Raw genomic sequence first — 18,983 nt, 5'->3', positions numbered from 1 at the left:
GAGAAAATGGTATCTGACCAAGCCCAAAGGAGGGAGGCAGTGAGCCACGTAAAATATCTAAAGGTAAGCACTCCAGGCACGGGGGGCCAGCAGGTGCAAAAGTCCTGAGGTGGAATATGTTAAGATCATTTGCTGCACATGTCTGCTGGGTTAGGCCATCTTCTAATGAGCTACATTTTTTTTTAAAGATTTTATTTATTTATTTGACAGAGATAGAGACAGCCAGGGAGAGAGGGAACACAAGCAGGGGGAGTGGGAGAGGAAGAAGCAGGCTCATAGTGGAGGAGCCTGATGTGGGGCTCGATCCCATAATGCCGGGACCACGCCCTGAGCCGAAGGCAGACGCTTAACCGCTGTGCCACCCAGGCGCCCCCACATTTTTAAAAACTTAAATTATAAACACACACACATATACATAGTTGTATGTGTGTGCATGTATAATAGAACCCTTATTTCACCACAGAAGAATGAACGTTTTTACTCATTTTGTATACTGCAATATCCTATCACCCAAAACAGAGTCTGGAACATTATGAAGTTCAATACATTTTGTTGAATAAATAATTGAATCACTGACTCTATGAGGGCATATATTAAAATATCTCTTTTACAGATAACCAAGCTGAGGCACAGAGAAATTAAGACCTGGCAGGTCAAGATTACACAGTAGGAGAGTGGTTGAGCCAGAACTGAACCTAGAACTATAACTTCCAGACCAGCCCTCTCAACCTCTAATTTAGAGGACAGAATATGAATTCTTGCCTGCTGTAAGCCAAGAATCAAACAATGTCTTTTCTAGGCCTCAAAATGTCATACTCAAATTACAATAAAAATCACAACATGCAGACTAAGATCTCAAAATACACTATTTTGTTGAATGAGCAAACTTTCACTTAGAAAAAAAACTTTAAAAAAATTAATTTCATTTCTAAGTAAGAAATTTTTATTTAAGAAATGCTCATTTCAGATATAAAGTCTACTTGGGCTTGAATGAAAGCAATACTAAAATCAGGAACACCTACTACAGATTCAGTAGTTTTCCTTCTTTGAATCTCAATCTACCTGCTGAACCAAATTTCTGAAATACTTCACAGGATAAACAATTTACAATTCAAAACATAAGAAAATAACGATACTGTGCAATATTGTCTAATTTTTAAAAACACCGATAAGAATATATCTGACAAAAACACACAAATTTCACAACATACAACTTTTGTCAACTTTATGTCTGATATTGCAAATTTTCATCAGTGGCTAATTTCCTTCTAACACTGAATGAAAACTCCCAACTCAGAACATAACCTAGCAATTAAAACTGTATTTTAACACTTGAGAAACGCTCCCGAATTGGCCACATATTGAATCACTCTATATGCTCACGTATTATTTGATTCTTATAATCAGAATACATTCATGTATGTGACAATCAAAAACAGATTAAGAGAAACATTAAAAAACCCTTATTTTAGGGGCACCTGGGTGGCACAGCGGTTAAGCGTCTGCCTTCGGCTCAGGGCGTGATCCTGGTGTTATGGGATCGAGCCCCACATCGGGCTCTTCCGCTATGAGCCTGCTTCTTCCTCTCCCACTCCCCCTGCTTGTGTTCCCTCTCTCGCTGGCTGTCTCTATCTCTGTCGAATAAATAAATAAAATCTTTAAAAAAAAATAAATAAGTAAAAAAATAAAAAACCCTTATTTTAGAAGAAGAAAAAACATTTCAAGTGTAAAGGATTACAGAAATGTCAACTGAGTACTCCGTTCTTGTAAATTCCATGTTTTGTGACGATTTCAGGTTAAAAGTAAAGACAACCCCAAGCTACTTCACATCTCAAGAGTGACCTGGCCACACTGTCTCTTCACATACCTGGAGCAAGTGATTGGTTCTGAAGGAAAAAACCCGGCTGCTGGGGCTGCCCCATGAGGTTGTAGCCCCACAAGGTGGACTGCGGATGGTGCAACATCTGGGAGGAAATGGGTGAGTAGTTAGGAGGCACTCGGTATATGTTGCTCTGTGGATACTCCTTCAACATAAAGTTTGGGGGGAGAAAAAAAGTTACTTAACTCCACAAACTATACAGATAATGAATACACATCCTTATCACATTACTTGAGCCAGCTCCGATCCCAGTGGATAGGGCTGTTTTCTAGAGGGGAAGATGGAAGGCAAGAACGTCAGCGTGCTCTCTGCAAAACACTCATTTGAGTAAAAACTTTTGACTTAAGAAGTACGTGGCTTCAGCGGAGGGAAGATGGAAAAGGATCGCTTCTGAAGTTTGTTTTTAAAAAACTAAAAGCACATCAATACTGACCACTGCTCACAAGTGAAAGCACATCTTTAGATGTGCTAAGTCTCTGGGGATCGTTTCATCTTAGGTCACCTTAGGAAGCCTTCCTGAAATGTTGGGTCCGGATGAGAACGAGGCCAGAAAGACCTACAATACTTCAGGACCAATCCCTGGCCGAGACAGTATCTTATTTCCAATTTTCTTTTTTTTTTTTTTTTTTTTCAAGGCAGCAACCTAAAGACATAGACTCGCTGCCATCTGCCTGCACCCCACTCCTCCCACCCAGGCTTCACCTTCCTTATAAGAGATGCAAAGTCTTTAAGGTTCATACCCAGATGTCTCAATTCCCCTGCCACCCCCCGCCTCCCTTCTCTTAGTCTAGCCAAAAGGATCAAGGAAAAACAAAACCTCGGATCCCTGAAATATAACCCAATGGGTAGGGTCAGTTCCAGGAGTAGTGTGGAAGGGACATTACCAGGACTCACTTGGGAAATGAGAGAAGTTTTAGGGCTTTTGTATCTGAAAAGAACAGAAACCTATCCATGTGTACTGATGGGCTAGGAGAGTCCAGATCTTAGGGAGTGGCGGCCTGGACCTTATTGAGCACCTCCTTCAAGACAAAGGAATATTGGTAGGAAGACTATATGGAAAGAGGGCACTGCCATTCAAGTGGCATCCAAAAGTGACAGTGGTCTTTTCTAGAAAAATATTAATCACCAAGCTATCAGCTAGGAAAAGATATGTTTTGGTTCTCATAGGTAAATAATAATAATGAGACATGACATCTGGCCACTAAATTGTGACTATTTCTTCCATTGTACAAGAATACACTTGAATTTTATACAAAACTGTTTCGAATTCTCTCTCAAATATTTTCCAGGTGAATTTAAATGTAAAGATATTTTTACATATTAATTCTATAAATGCTATAAAATTATTTCCAAATTACCATCTCATAGATTTCTGTTGTTTTCAAGAAAATGTTGGTATAGGTAGGGAAGGCTAATAAGGAAAAAAGGAGTGAAACTTTTAAAAATTGTGTTTATCTTTATAAAGTCTGAAAGCATGCGAAAGAAGTAAAATATACAGGAGAATAAGATGCGATGGTAAAATATGAAATCTCAGAAACATCCTACTGGATGTATTAGATGGAATGTTAGCTAGGGAAATGCAAATAGTTTTTCACATTAATTTACTACAGGTGTCAACTGCTCAAAATACGATAAATATTTTAGACATGAGAAAATAAAAATATGTAAGAAGATGAGACTTTAGGGTTCTAAGAAATTCAAGTTTCAAATGTGAGAAATTATGAGGCACTGAAATATTAATTAAAGATTATTCACAAGAGAAAAGAAGCCTAAAATTAAAGCAATCAACAGTAGAGGAGGAAAAATCAGAAGCTATAATCCTGTCGTCTGTGATAAGTAACTGTTCATGTGTCATTCTATTAATTAAGACAGAGCTTTGTTAGGATTACAACTATGACAATAAGGCTTCTAATGCTCTTCCTGTTGCTAGGGACAGACTCTGGGCATGACTGAATCTCCCACTAGGTGTTAATGAGCCAAAGACCTCTGGGCTTCCCATACTCACATCAACTCTTGAGCTTGATTTTGTCTTGCGCTTCCTTCCCTTTGTTTTCTTCTCCTCGTCTGTTGCGGTTTTTCCCTGATCTGACAGCTCAGCTGATTTCCTCTCTGGTTCCTGAGAGACGGGAGATGTGGGCTCTTCCTCTTCCTCCTCGGGAGGCAGGGGCAGTGGCTCGAGGTAGTAACTTCGGGGCTTGGGCATGGGGTGTGTGTGATACAGCAGCAGGTGATGCTGTTCCTCGTACTTGATCACCTTTCGGTCCACTCGGACGGTCCCGAACCAGGCCCAGGACAGAGGAGCTGGGTTCTTCTGACCCTCAAACAAATCCCACGGGGACACCTTCTGCTTTGTAGAGACCTGAAGACCCTGTGGTTGAGATAATGCTCTATGACCTCATGTTGAGATCTTTTCCTGACTCAGAGGCCAAGCTTGGTTAAGACGTGGATGCAGAGAACATTCTGACTGGTGGTGAGGCTTAGAGTGCCCTAGCATACAGCAGACAGGTAAATGCACTGGTTCAGGGTTACACGGCTCGATCACTGGAGAGCTGCAGCTAGAATTCAGACCTTTAGGTTCAATTCTGCGGTTCTTTAGACCATATAATACTCTGTTCAGGCTGCAACACCAGATGGTTCAGTTTATTTTACTATTAATTGGTATTTTTCACTTAGGCTTTTTTTGTTTTCTTTTTAGGAAAAAAAAACTTTTTGAAATGTACTGCAATGTTGATCTTACCTTTTATTAAATTATCATAAATTACAATCTTTTGGAATCTATTTTGGTTTTTTTAAAATTTTATTGTTTTTAAGATAAAACAAAATGTCAGACTCAAGTTATAGTCAACCTCTAATTGGGCTCAAATTAACTTCAATCCAAACATGTACGGACTTGATTCAGTACAGGAATCTTTCACGTACTTAACAAGCCAATTTCTGAATAGTTAAGGAATATTACTACAGAAGTAACTTGTACCAACAGGTACAAATAAAGTCCTTTAATTTAAGCTTATCTCTACTGAGTTTAGAAGAGGAAATGTTACTCTGTTTCTGAAAATAAAGGTTTCTGACTTTTAACATTAGCTGGTGATGTCTCTTGGTACTTTGCCTGGCATACCAACTTGAAAATACTGTTGCTCAGAATGACCCCCAAAATAACTACTCAGGCATTCCATAAGCTATGAATGCTCCCGTTCATATCTACACAACTCTTCCATGGATGGATTTATCCAAAATCAAGGCTCATTTACCCTGTATAAATTGACTGTTTGCTCATACTGTCGAGCTTACACCTCCTTCCTAGGTGCAAAGACCATATAAGCAAATGGTTTCTAGATGTCTCATCCCTAGAGAGCCCAATGACACTGTAAACTCAACCTGCCCATAATGCTAGCTTTTTCTGTCTCCACAATCACACTGGTAAAAGTACTTGGGTTACTCTGAATTAATGCAGCATCGCATTTCTCCTAAGAGCCACGTTCTTTCATATCTTTGCGAAAAACTCTTCCATTGCCCTGTATCACACTCTTCCCTACTTACCAACTAACTCTTAATCCTTCAAAATAATTCAAGTGTCAATTTTTCGGGGGACCCTATTCTGACTACCTACTCCTTACCTGAGGGTGATGGCTCCTTCTCGGGGTCTCCTAACTTTGTACCATGACACAAATCTCACCACACTGTGATTGTCTGTCTACTTCTGCTTAAGGGTAAGAGTTCTGTCTTTCATCTCTGTGGTTGCTCAATGTTCACTGAAAGAATAACCACTCTTCTCGTATTTAAGGGAAACTTGTTTAATATCCTATATAAAATGTTTATTGAAATATTGTTTAACTGATGAGAAAATTAAGTACCTTCACCCTAAAAATATTTTTTACTCAAAATAGTTTACTACATGAAGACTTTATCAATCAAAATTTTCTTATCTAAACATACTGTTTCCAACTCTGAAGTAAAATCAGACCTGGTCTTTGCCTTCTTTTATTTTTACAATACATTTAAAAAAAAAACATTTTATTTATTTATTTGAGAGCATGTGTGCACACGCGAGTGAGTGGGCAGAGGGAGAGAGAGAAGTACACTCCTCACTGAACAGAGAGGCAGGAGCTGGTCTGGATCCCAGGACCCTCAGGACCCCGGGATCATGATCTGAGCTGAAGGCAGACGCTTGACCGACTGAGCCACCCAGGGTGGCCCTTAACAATACATTTTTACTTAGTTTTCCTTCAGCAAGCTTCAGAAATTCACTTAAATCCACGTAAAGTTTTAAATGAATATCTATATAATAATGCCAATGACTATTATATTTAAATGACAAGAACGTGCTTCAGAAAAAAAAATGAAGAAACTGTTAAATTGAGGTGTTTCAGATACCCTATAGGAAGACATGAAAATATATACAAGAAACAAACATTTACTCTTGCCTGTTTTTTATCTATGGAGTCGAATCCAGCAATTTTGTTTCCCTTTGTGTCAATCAAGGAACCCATAGGTTCGCAAGTGATGACATCACATGTCTGTTTTGGCAAAGGTAGCAACTGTCGAACTTTGTCAATACTTTCTGATCTCTTGTCTCCTAGCTCTTTCTAAAAAAAACAAACAAAAAAACAAAAACAGATAGAGAAGTGGGACAGAAATTACAACGAAGGCAAAAGTTGGTGAGAAGGAAGTTTCTCTATGAAACATTTCCTTTTTTATAGCCAGAATGTTCTTTAACCTTGAGCATGGTCTATGATGCAGCTTTCAATTAGAGTAGTGAGTATGTTTCATTTCTTCTATTTAAGTAGAAAATAGAACACATACAATGGGACCCTGGTTACACAACAAACATCACAGTGCTGAAATGACAGAAATCCCATGTAGTATTTGCCAGCAGAAGGCAGAAGCCGCAGCACAGAACATATTCTCAAATCCAGGGTCAGGCCTCAAGGTAATCATTGGTTATTTTATTGATAAGGTTATTTTACTGATAAGGTTTATTGATAAGATACACTGTTGTTGTTTTTTTTTTTTGCACCATTTATAGTTTATTTCAAAGACTGTATTATTGGTTGGTCAAATGAACTGGGTTTAGAAATATCAATGTAAATGGTTATTTTTCAATTACAGGGGCCAGTCCAAGAATGGATTTATGGGCATTTTTGTTATATATTTGATAATAGATTTCTAAAGTTCCTTAACAAGTTAAACACTTTGTGAATATAATTTTCAGAAATAACTTCAAGCTATATGCTTATAACTTTTGAGTACTAGTAAGCTGAGGTAAAGCTAATAGCAAAATAACCACATAACACTAGCTGAATGCAATAAACAGCATCTAACTTAACACAGTAAATTAAGATAAAATGCAGTAAATAACTAATGCATAAACTATCTGAGCTCATAATATATAAGCAGGTCACAAACTTACTTTCAGTTTCTTTACTAAATTCATGTATGCACGTTTGTTCTCTTCAGATCCCCCTGGGGATGCATTTGATAGGTCTGAGGCTAACGTTCCATTGATTAAAACACCCAGCATGTCAAGAACTGTTGTGAACAATTCACTAAGAGAGAAAAAATATATAATTATTTTCACTTTAAAGCAAAACCAAGACACTCTTAACTAATAGCGTTTTTATTTAGGGCACAGAACTCTTGATGGTAACTAAGAGACTAAACTGTGACAGTTTGTCGTCAGCCTATCAAAGCTTCTACCATGCACGTGTGCAGCATACTGAACGTGAAGTAAGAACATACTTGTTAGTGTGCATGTCAACAGTTCCAGAAGTAATGATCTGGAGGAGGAGGAGGGCCCAGTCTGTCGTCCATTGGGTGCTCCTCTGCACAGTGTCGAACATTCCACCCACCTGGCACGAAAAAAATGCAACAAAACATTATTACAAAGAAAATACCAACCCCATCACTTTATGTAGCCAATTTTGATTAAAAAAAAAACAACAACACAACAACAATAACAAGACTTTAGTTTATAGGTTATCATATCTTCTCTCTTACCTACCTACCTATTTGTCACTATTTCTTGGTTCCTTCAGCACAGGAATTTGGTCATTCCAAAAAAAAAAGGAGAGAGGGTGGGAGGAGAAAGGGAAGCTGAGCGTGGGCACAACATCAGTATGAATTAAATAATAGGGGAATTAACTTTCTTTTGTTCCTAATCTTTCACAATACCCAGTTTTGCAATATAACTTTCGTCCAATCTGAATAGGTCAAAACCAGGTAAGTTGATTATCTACAACTTTGTGTTATTCAATTACTATTGAATCTAAGCCTGTTGTCAAACTGACACTTGGAAACATCCAGTAACACTGAAGACTGAGGAGTAGGAGGCCTGGCCCCCAGGTCTACTCATTCATGTGCGGGAATTAAGTTACGAACAACTGCCAAATATCAGGCAAGCCCTGTCCAGAGTAGCCTTCATTGAGGCTTATCGAATAGGAAAAGAAAATTTCAAAGACATGTGCAATGTGTGAGAAATTTTAAATGTCTGTATAGCCTCCCTGTTGAATTTGTTTTTATGACCAATCTGATGGAAAATCTGACAAAACTTCATCTTACGGCACATTTTTATATGGGTCTTTAAATGAGTATAATAAAAGCTAATTCATCTCAAAGCAGTAGCCTTTTCAGACCTACTCTTAGCACAAACTGAGAAGAAGGAGAGATTCCCTGGGGCAGGAGGTGCAGAAAGCAAACCAATGCCCAAAATACCTATGCCCTCTAGAAGTCAGACCAGACAGGAAGGTCAGCAGCAAGGAGGACAGACACGTGAGAGACAGGGAAGTTGTTAGAGCAAACAGTGGAAGTCCTCACACATTGTAATGAAGAGCATGACCATAGAAGAAGTGGGAAACTGGAGTTATTTTCACATTTAGATAAGCATAATGGAGGGAAAACACTAGAAATGCCCCTTACCAAATTTAGGCGAAGTTGCAGTGCTTCATGCATCATCTGCCGGGCTTTTATGTCATCTTGGTATCGTTCTTCTCTCCAGTTACTTAAAATCTAAATCAGCAAATAGATGGAAGAACCCAAAACTTATTTTCCCTATTAAAATGGATCTTTTTCCTTAAAGTTATATTGAACTTCTTACTGACAGTCAAAAATAACTTCTTACTTTAACGAATTAATAAACAAAGCAAAATAAATTTTAGCTTTCCTCCCCTTTTTCCATGCAGACGGAAATCTGGCTACTTTTTATTTATTGACTTTATAGGTTGAAGAATTCTTATCTATTTACCATCCTGTTAGTAAGTCTTAGAAAATGCTTTAAAGGAAGATGAAGTTAAAGATAAGCAAACCAACAAAAAAGATTTTTTAAATATATTATTTCACTGGTCTTATAGAGTAAATATTGGAATAGACAGAACTACATTTTTATATCTAGGGACCTTCTATGAACCCTAGCAAATGTATTATTTTGATGTTTTATTGAAGGGATGGGACTTGCTACCTTACACTCTTGCCTTCGTTGATAAAGAATGTGTATACTATTTTGAAAAATATGACAACTTTGACATCAGTGGAGTGGTGGATTGTTCTACAAAGTGAGTGCTTTCACTGATTCAGACTAATGTGAGCAAAGGGAAGGTTTGCTTAGGAAAGGCAAACCACAAGTGGGCAACACCCTAGAATCAGTCAGATGGCAAGGGCAAAGTCCCTCCCACCATTGCCATGCTCTGAAGTATGGTAACTACTAAGAATCATCTTATGAGTTAAAATGAGTCATAAGGGGAAGTAACGCTGCCTAACAGATGAGCTGTAAGTTTATGGCATGGTGAGAGGAAAGCATTTCTCAAACCTCATCAAGAGAGTCCTCTCCCAAGTCTGACGTGAGGGTACAAGACAGTGAACACAAAGCTGCACCAGAGCTTTCATTCTAGCAACAGGACAAATAAAAATAAGTCAAATGTAACGAGTTGTATGAACCAGGGCAAGGGTTCAAAAATGACCACGGTCCTATTTTTGGAAAGTAATCAGGGAGGGCCTCCATGAAGTGGTGACACGTGAGCACAGATCTGAAGAAGTGGGGGAGGACCCTCTTATTATCTGGGAGGAAAGCCTTCCACGTAAAGGGAAAAAACGATGCAAAGGTGCTGCAATGAGAATCTGCTTGCCAAGTTCAAAGGATAGCAGGGCACCTGAGTGGCTCAGTCAGTTCAACATCTGACTCTTGATTTCGGCTCAGGCCATGATCTCAGGGTTGTGGGATGGAGCGCCGCGTTTGGCTCCACGCTCAGTGAGGAGTCTGCTTCTTTCCCTCTCTCCGTCCCTCTGCCCTTCCCCCCAATCACGCTAGCTTGCTCTCTAAAATATATAAATAATAATAAAAAAAAAAGGATAGCAATGGAGTCAGTGTGAAGAGTGGAGTGAGCAAGGCATCACTGGTAGGAAACAAGGCAGAAGTGGGAGCCAGTGCCCAATCATGTAGGCCTCTATAAGCTCAGACTTTGCATTTTTATTCTAGGCACAATAAGAAACATTGGAGAATCTTGGGCACCAGAGGGCCCAAGGAAACGGAGGGCCACAGGAGGGTTCCATTTGGCTCTGTAGCAGGATAAAACATCCCACATGACCCATCTACCTTCTTGGCTCAATTCCACACTTTCCAATTTCTGGTTTCATCACCTGGCTTCCCTGAAGTACACAGAATGCAAATGCCCCAAAGAGTGACCAGGAGAACTGTGGTTGGTGGAAAGCCAGAATTCAAATTCTTTGTAAACGAATCAATGCCTTCTGACTTTGAAATCAGTACTTTACACTCAACTGGCACTGGTTTGGTTCTGGCAGGAAAATAAAACTGAGTTTCTGAACCAAGACAGCTCAAGCTGAGATCTTTCAGATAGGTGGGGGCCGGGCTGGCAAAGCTGGAGAGAGGGTCCGCTGCCTCAGCACCACGCCTGCAACACACATTACTCCAGGACCTCTCCCATGACGCAGGGTCAGGAGACGAGCAGATATGTCAAAGTGGTATGCAGTGTAAAAAACATTACTTTTATAGGACACTGCATAATTACTGTTACAAAATTGTGAATCTAATGGTGCCTACAACACCAGGTAGGGGAATACAGAATAGATTGTGTCTCCTTGCAGCTAATCAAAATATGTTGTCATCTTATGAGTTTAATCTCAGTATTTGAAAGGAGAGCAAATTAATGCCATTAGAAAAATACTTGCCTGGCTTAATATTCTCGTATTATACTTTACCTGATTAACTTGATTCTGAAGAGATGTCAGGAGGCCTTCCCGTTGTTCATCTTGTCCCTTAAGGCAGGTAAGGACCAGTGAGAGGAAAGGTTGTTGACTCAAAAGAGACATACTACAAAGGAAGTAGTAACAGCAGATCTCGTTAGAAAGGATGGATTACTTCCTGTGCAACATAGATCTCCTGCCCTTCGGTTATTGGCTCTTATTTATTTTACTACTAGAAAGGGGAAGGGAGTAGTAAATAGCCAAAGCCTACTTGAAAAGTTAAATCATAGCTCTACTAATAAGATTAAAAGCCACTGCGATGCTTCTAAATAATTTCATATGCTCTCCTGCCCTTGAAGGCATTCCCAAACTAGCATAAATTCATACTGCAGGAGCATGCTGGGGGCGTGCAGTGAGAAGAGAATTTCTGCTTTGTAACAGTAAGCTGAACTGAAAGAGGCACATCAGCAGGAATATCACTTTATACACAGAATAAGATGAAAAATTTAAAAATTTGTCACTCAAAACTCTTAAGAGTCAAGGAAACAGGCCTACGTGATTGTTGCGCTTATGTTATTTTTTTAGCACGCTTAAGACCACGTGGGGTGGGAATTGAGAGAAGTAAGATCAGCACCTAGGCCTGAGGATCCAAAAGCAGTGAGCTCGTTAGTGACCCACCATACCCCGTAGCCTCGTCTTAAGGGGTGTGAAGGCATCTGAGTAAAAAAATCTATTTTAAATTGTCCTTTTATTAATATTTCTTCAATTATCGGAGAACCAACAAATCCTATTGACAAACTAAGTGCTATGTTGGAAAAAAAAAAACTTTTTCAAAGGAGATCGAGACCCAAATATTTCAATGTGCTTCATCCTTACCAGCAGAGCTGAGACTGACTGACTTGGGAAGAGTCATCCTTCAACTCTGCCATACCACCTGTGTCCCCCTGTAGGGACAATGTACATACAATGTACAAACAACCATCCATCAGCAAATGAACTTCCAGAATTAAAACGGAGTCATATGGTTGGTTGGCTGACCCTCGCAAAGGTGACCCAAACAACCAGGTAACAAACAAAACACATGTAAAACTAGGTCTCCACCAAAATGCACGTTAGTTAAAGAGCACGGTCTCAGACGCCAGATGACCTGGGTTCAAACTCCAGCGTTAAGACTCCTTAGCTGTATGTCCTTGAGGAATTAACTTTTCCGTGCCTCCCTTTCTTCATCTTAAGAAGGGTATGATGAGAGCACCCACCACATAGGATTGCTGTGATGATTTAAAAGTTCATGTATGTGTGTGATGAGTTTTATACAATGGCATTTCTATGAAAGCTCAACGAATGGTAGCTACTAAAATATTATTGACTAGGGGATAAGAACTATACATGTTCGGAGGTTTTGGTTTTGTTTTTTTTTTTTAATGGAAGAAATCGTCATTATTTCCCTTCACTCCTGAGGTGCTAAATTCATAGCTTCACATTAGAGTGCAGCTCTGTTCTTTCTCAGTAACAGCTTGCAAATTTAATTATTTGAAATCTTTTCTAGGGCCTAAAATAAATGAATTAAAGATTAAACATAGTGGCTTACAAATTTTAGTATTTAGTTTAGAACAAGAGCCCTAAATGTTAAAAATATTACTATCTTAGGGCCCAACAGGACAGAATGATAAATAATTCTATGTCTTTTAAACATAAACAATTAAAAGAATGAGAAGTAATTAAATGTAGAATATAGGGACTAAATGGATATCCAGATCTAATTCAACAGGTCTGAAGTGAGGCTAGCTAAGAAGTCGGTGTTTTTAATGGCTTAGCAGTGATTTGGGTACACAGGCAGAACAGAGAACTGGTGTACTAAATATAATAACCTTGAACTTTTTAGGATCAGAGCTTTACCTAACAGAGTATTTTCATTTCCACTTAAAAATGTTAATTTCGGTGCACTCTGGGTACAATGACAATGTATGTCTGCAAGATGCTACTCATTCTCAATCATTCCTTAAGCCCTTATACAGAGACACACCTTGCAGCCGTACCTTTTCTGTTTTTGTCTGTCTCTTTCCTTTTTTGAAGAGGAGCCCAAGTGCTGTCCCTTCTCCAGCTCCTCTCCGGCAGCTTTTAGTACCCTTCCTTGCACAGAGGTCGGCAGCCTGGCAATTAGGGGGGCCACCAGCCACACACCCCTGCGTTCAGAGGAACTAAAATCAGAAACAGGTGTTATACCCAAGGAGGTGTCCTTTTCCTCTGCTCTCACAGTTATAATGGAAACTCCAGGGCAAAACTTTCATGCATAAGAAGCACCAACTATCCTAAAATTTCCCTCTTATCTCTGTACTACTTTTCCTCTTGCCAAATACCAGATAGTTGAACATACTTTTCCACTCGCTAGGGAAAGCAATAAAATGTGGGGTTCTGGGAGAATACTGTCACTAAACTTTTTAAATCTATGCAAGTGTTCTTCTATGATTCTAGCTCTCTGATTAGCAACAGCCCTTTTATACAACAAGCAACACACTTTACTGTCGTGGCTAAGAAAAGAAATGTTCTGAGGATGTGTAAGCATATTAATAACCAAGGTTTAAGGTTTTAAAATTCACTAGTTATACTTTACACCCAAATGATGAAATGTAAATCAACCCGCCTATCATGGTTATCATTCGTGCAACACTACCAATTAATAAAGATGGCAGAAAAAATGTTTCCTATATAATGAATTCTACGGAACACAGTAGTCTAAAGGAGGCAATAAAGAAATTAATCCCTTCTGCATGGAATAGGTAGTTCCAAAGAGTCTGGATGAGGTAAATACTGAGACATCATTCATCATCATGCCCTTTATTATACTATTAAATAATAATAACTGACATAAATAATTTCACATTTCTGCAGCTTTATGAAAAGTAACTGCATCAAGCAAATAAAAATATACCATTACATGTGAAAAAGGAATCACAGCCCAATCAAACTGCAGAAAAAAATACCTTAGAAATGTCTTTATTCCATTCTGCCTCGTGCTACTTGTATCAGTATTTCCAATCCCGTTTGGGTTGAAGAGGCCCATTCCAGAATTAGAAGAATTATTGTTCAAGTCAGCAGACTGTTGGAACACCTCTATTGTTGCCTTTGCAATATTATCCAGTAAGTTGTTCATTTCAGCCACTGAACCAGAGCCCTGGAGTTACACATAAGAAAACTAGCATGCATATGTTTTACTTCATCCTCCAACATCAACGTGTTCTCGCTGTTCTTAAAATTCTGTGTACATAATACATGCTTCCAATATATACTCACAGGGTCCTTCAAACACTGTTTGATCATTAACTGAAGTTCTAGCCAGGACTGCCTTAGTGTCCACTGCTCAAGATTCTGGGAAAAAATGGAAAGAATGAACACATCATGGATACTGAATGTGTCTTAAAATATAATAATTCCTTGCAATATTCCCTCTCTCAAGAAAGAATAGAATAATCATACAGATTTTGTATGATTACAGGAATCTGTAGGGATCAAAGGGTTTCCAGGTCCATTACATATACTCACTGTAGACACGAAGAAAAAAAAACAAGAAAAAACATTAAAATAACGCATATCTGGGGTACCTGGGTTGGCTCAGTTGGTTAAGCGTCTACCTTGGGCTCAGGTCATGATCCTGGAGTCCCAGGATCAGGCTCTGCATTGGGCTCCCTGCTCAGCGGGAAGCCTGCTTCTCCCTCTCTGTCTGCCCCTCCCCCTGCCCGTGTGCTCTCGCTTGCTCGCTCACTAATAAATAAAATCTTTAAAATAAAATAATGCACATCACTCAGCCAGGCACCGGAAATAAGATAGGGATTTCTTCTCCCAAAATCTAGTCATCTAAGCAATCCCATTCCAAAATAATTTCAATACTTTTTGAATAATGTAAGACTATCCCTTCAGAAAGCTTATGTCTCATCTAAATACAGTAGATTTAAATATCAATGTTTATACTATGATTGTATAGCATTTGTAATATCAATATTTACCTAGCAATGAAGTGCGGCAATTGCACGGAAAAGAAAATTGGGAGAATAAAAATCAGAAGTGAAGTGAAGAATTGGTTAGTGCTGAGCAAAAAAAGAAAAAAAAGGGAAAAAAAAAGGTGTTACATGACAGAAACACAATCTTTAGACTCCAGTCACTCACCTGAAGAATACGCTTAATGTGCTGTCTTTGCAAGTTGTCACCCTCTGTGCATTCTTTAATACCATGAGGATAACAGATAAGCTGCAGTAATTTCTGTGCTTGCATATTTGAAAGCACAGGGTCCAATATAAGCTCTTTGTCTGTGCATAATCTTTCAGGTTCTTTCAAGCAATGTTCTCCAACCCACTCCTTAAAAAAAAAAAAAAAATCAGCTGTTAGATTGACAGGGAGAGACTTTCTATATGTGAATGTAATGTGCACTAAATCAGGGTGTACAATAGAATATAAAACAGAAATCTTCCAATTTAAAAACAGTTATTATGAAAAAAGTGGGCGGGAAAATTTTTGAAAACAAAATTCCTGGTATTTTGACTTCCAAAAAATACAAACTGGGACATTGGTTTAAAAAAAAGTTTGAAAAACAGATTAAAAAAAAAAAGGAACGAAAAGAAAGCTAAAGAAACTAAAGAAAACAGTGGTGTATAATGGTAATGATTCTGTATTATCACGTCTTCATTTTATGTGACACATACTATATTCCACTGAATAGAAAGAGCAGAGAAAAACATTTAGAAAACTGTCTTCGTTTTTTATATTATAAATGCTACTATTATAAATATTTGTGCACATCTACTTTCTATACAATTATTTTCTTAGAATAATTTCATAAAAGCACAACTGTTGGGTCAAGGAGTATACCAAAATTTAAAACTATTGATACATAGAGCCAATTGCCATCCAGAGAGTTTCTACCAATCTAAACCCCTATCACCTTTTCTATATCATTGCAAACTCTTATACTATAGAAGAAATCATTAACATAGCCCAATTTGAACCCAGATCTGTTTCAGATGTGGCCTGTTTCTTAACTACACCAGGAGCCCAAGGCTGAGTATCTGTTAAAGTCACCTGGGGAACTTGCTAAGATTCCAATGCCCAGGCCCCATTCAATAAATATCTGATGGTGGGACCCAGACATCAGTAATATTTTTCAGGGATTAAAACTGTTTGACTCTTGGTGCTTCTGGCCGGGAACCAATACACCAACTGCCTCTCATTATCTATACGACCATTTCACAAACTTTTACCATAGTTACAATATGCCCTAAAAAAACATGGCCCTGCTAACATAATGTCTCCATCAAAATGGAAAGTAGTATATATGGTATGCCATGTTTTCTTTTTTTAAAAGAGTAATTAAAAGAAAAAAAAGGAAGATAAATCAAAAAGTAATAGAACTGATCACCAAGGGCAGGAAAAAACACAGGATGGAGGAGACAAGGGACAGAGAACACATCTCAGTACCCCTTTTTGTGCAGTTGACTTGTAGAAGCATGCTAGTCTAAAGCAGAGCTGAGGTGGGGAGCAAGAAAAAGGGAATCTAAACTGAATCCAAACAGAAACAAATGAAATCAATTCTATTTCAAATGAATAACATCCATACTGAAGGAGAAAGTTCAAAAAAATTTTAAACACAATACTACAAGCCTTTAGGGAAATAAGAATTATAAACTAATCTTCCAACTCCTTTTCGTTTTTTCCTAGTGGTATAGGTGTAGCAATTCTGAAAACTATTTCAGGTGTAGTACAGAATTAAGTAAATGAGCAAATGGTTGATGTTACTGGGAGCCAGGATTCTTGCTATGGAAAACAGTATTAATATGGACCAGGGGAATACAAAGAAGAACTAAGTGGAGTTAATAGAAGTGGATGTATCAGTAGGAGCTCATGAATATACACAGACATTTATGTATATGGATGTATTTTTTCTTACCGCTATCTGCTGAAAGGGCTTAGAGTCAAAGAACACCCACTGACCACAGTAATGAGCACCACAATACCCATATCTTGGTTTCTATATACCGTCCTCTACTAACTAGAACCAGAGTTCCTTGGAGGAATGAGTGATTCATTCCAGGTTTGGAACAGGGAAAGTACAAGGTGGGCCAAGAACTAAGAAAATACTTGGGGGGAAAAAAAGGATGGAGATATGTCAAAATAACTTAAGAGCCAGGAAGAAAAGGTTCCCACTGGACAACTCTGGGACAATTTGAACATGAAAATAACGAAGGATAGTATGTTATAATCCATATGGATAACAAATAAATAAGAATAAGAGAAAAATTAATAAGGGTAGGGTCTCCTTAGAGGACAATGCAAATTGTTAACTGTAGAGGAGTGGGGGGGGGGGGGGACACCGTTTTGCAACCTCATATAAAGACTAGTTTGGACAAGAATCAAAATGAATGCTATATGTATGGGTGGTGGAGTTTGATAAAGGACAGGACGTCTGTCTGCACTGTCTCAAAATGTCTCCCCAGAGACAAGGGGAAAGAATGGTAACTATACAGCAGCGAAATCTTGAAACCATACAATGGAGACACTTTGATCAAAATGATCATTGCCAGGGAGGTACAGATGGACACCATGTGCCTTCAGGTGTGACCACCCTAGAAGAACACAACATTACTTCCGCAGCGTCTTGGCCAAGAATGCATAATTGGAAGCTAATCTACGGGAAATTTCCGACAAAACCAACATTATTGGGACAACTGACAAAACTGAATGTGGCCTGCAGGGGAGAAAAAATTACTGTACCAAGGCTAAATTTCTTGATTTTTGATAACTGCATTTGTTTATGTTAATAAGTAAACACTAAGGTATTAAAAAGTAAAGATTCATAATGTATGCCATCTACTCTCAAAAGCTTCAGCAACAAATTAAAAATACATGCATCCACATTCACACACAAATAGAACCATACAGCAATGCGGCAAAACGTAAAAACTGGTGAATCTGCATAATGGGCATACACACTGGAGTTCTTTATTATTTATTATTGCAACTTTTCAACAAACTTGAATTTATTTCCAAATAAAATTAGCAGGAAGAAAAGGACCCCCAATGTGCAAATTTCCTACAACAGTGAGCATTTCTCTCAGAAGAACAATTATACACTCAAAGTTAAAGGAAAATTAAATCTGAAAAATACCTGTTGACAGATAGTCCTCAGTACATATCTAGCATATTCTCTTAAGTTGGCAGTTTCTATGGAAATGCTTTTCCCACAGGATTTTGAATTTTGTGAGGCAGTCCAGATATCATCGGCATTCCCATCACGTCGTAAACCCCTCATGGTGAAGTCATCATTCTTTAAAGAGCTGACATTGTTATTGCCAATTTTGGCATCTCCTAAATAATAGAACCACAAAAGCAAAATCACGGAAGTTCAAAATATTGCCAAATCCTTGAGAAGTAAATGAAGCAAGCCTTCAGGGATTTAAAATATGTGAATGGCATCATTATGGCATAGCCCGTTGTTCAGCAAGAGAGAGAATGGATCAAGAGAATAATTGCAAGAACCCAGAGAAGTTTCACTGGACATGGAAAAAAAAAGCATATTCAAGACTTATTCCTTATTTTGTTTACAGAATTAAGTATGTGTTCACTGAACTTGGAAAGGCCATTATGAATCATACTTAATAATCAGAGAACATTGATTTCACCAATAGTTCAAGGACAAATGTATTCAATATTCAAATTCATTTCACTTATAGACAAGGAAAAAATGGGTTACTCACCCTTCTAGATGTCCCTTTTCCATTTCTTCTCTTACAATGACTTATTTTCTATCCATAGGTCAAGAGAAAAGTTTTGCCTTAGCCCACCTTACTATCAACTTCTTGACAAGAGAGATTTATTTCCCTGGGAATGGAAAAGGGCAATGCATACTAAGGAAGCCCTAAAACATAGG

General features: G+C 38.3%; 2 protein-coding genes across 11 annotated transcripts in view; one reads left to right on the top strand and one right to left on the bottom strand.

Annotated features, from left to right (window-relative positions):
• MED12L (mediator complex subunit 12L) overlaps positions 1 to 18,983 on the bottom strand; it is a 318,600-nt gene that overhangs the window by 38,334 nt on the left and 261,283 nt on the right. For 8 of the 10 annotated variants that reach the window (XM_045812551.2, XM_087870287.1, XM_045812561.2 and 5 more), the window contains 12 exons: positions 18,222 to 18,421; positions 15,230 to 15,418; positions 14,360 to 14,434; positions 14,050 to 14,240; positions 13,105 to 13,266; positions 11,084 to 11,195; positions 8,792 to 8,881; positions 7,616 to 7,725; positions 7,287 to 7,422; positions 6,301 to 6,462; positions 3,885 to 4,247; positions 1,868 to 2,024 (listed from right to left, as the gene is read on the bottom strand). In XM_045812551.2, the coding sequence (XP_045668507.2) occupies positions 1,868 to 2,024; positions 3,885 to 4,247; positions 6,301 to 6,462; positions 7,287 to 7,422; positions 7,616 to 7,725; positions 8,792 to 8,881; positions 11,084 to 11,195; positions 13,105 to 13,266; positions 14,050 to 14,240; positions 14,360 to 14,434; positions 15,230 to 15,418; positions 18,222 to 18,421 (1,947 nt within the window). The remainder of the gene's footprint in view (positions 1 to 1,867; positions 2,025 to 3,884; positions 4,248 to 6,300; positions 6,463 to 7,286; positions 7,423 to 7,615; positions 7,726 to 8,791; positions 8,882 to 11,083; positions 11,196 to 13,104; positions 13,267 to 14,049; positions 14,241 to 14,359; positions 14,435 to 15,229; positions 15,419 to 18,221; positions 18,422 to 18,983) is intronic. The other 2 variants (XM_087870285.1, XM_087870282.1) reach the window with 2 other exon arrangements.
• The window catches only part of P2RY12 (purinergic receptor P2Y12), a 45,255-nt gene continuing 32,976 nt past the window's right edge, over positions 6,705 to 18,983 (top strand). Inside the window, exon 1 of the mRNA XM_045812663.2 lies at positions 6,705 to 6,806. The gene's annotated coding sequence lies outside the window, so the exon portion shown is untranslated. The remainder of the gene's footprint in view (positions 6,807 to 18,983) is intronic.

This window comes from Ursus americanus, chromosome 20 (assembly GCF_024610735.1).
Source record: "Ursus americanus isolate L20-20 chromosome 20, mUrsAme1.1.p, whole genome shotgun sequence".
Lineage (NCBI taxonomy): Eukaryota > Metazoa > Chordata > Mammalia > Carnivora > Ursidae > Ursus > Ursus americanus.
This window is presented reverse-complemented; position numbering and strand designations above follow the sequence as displayed.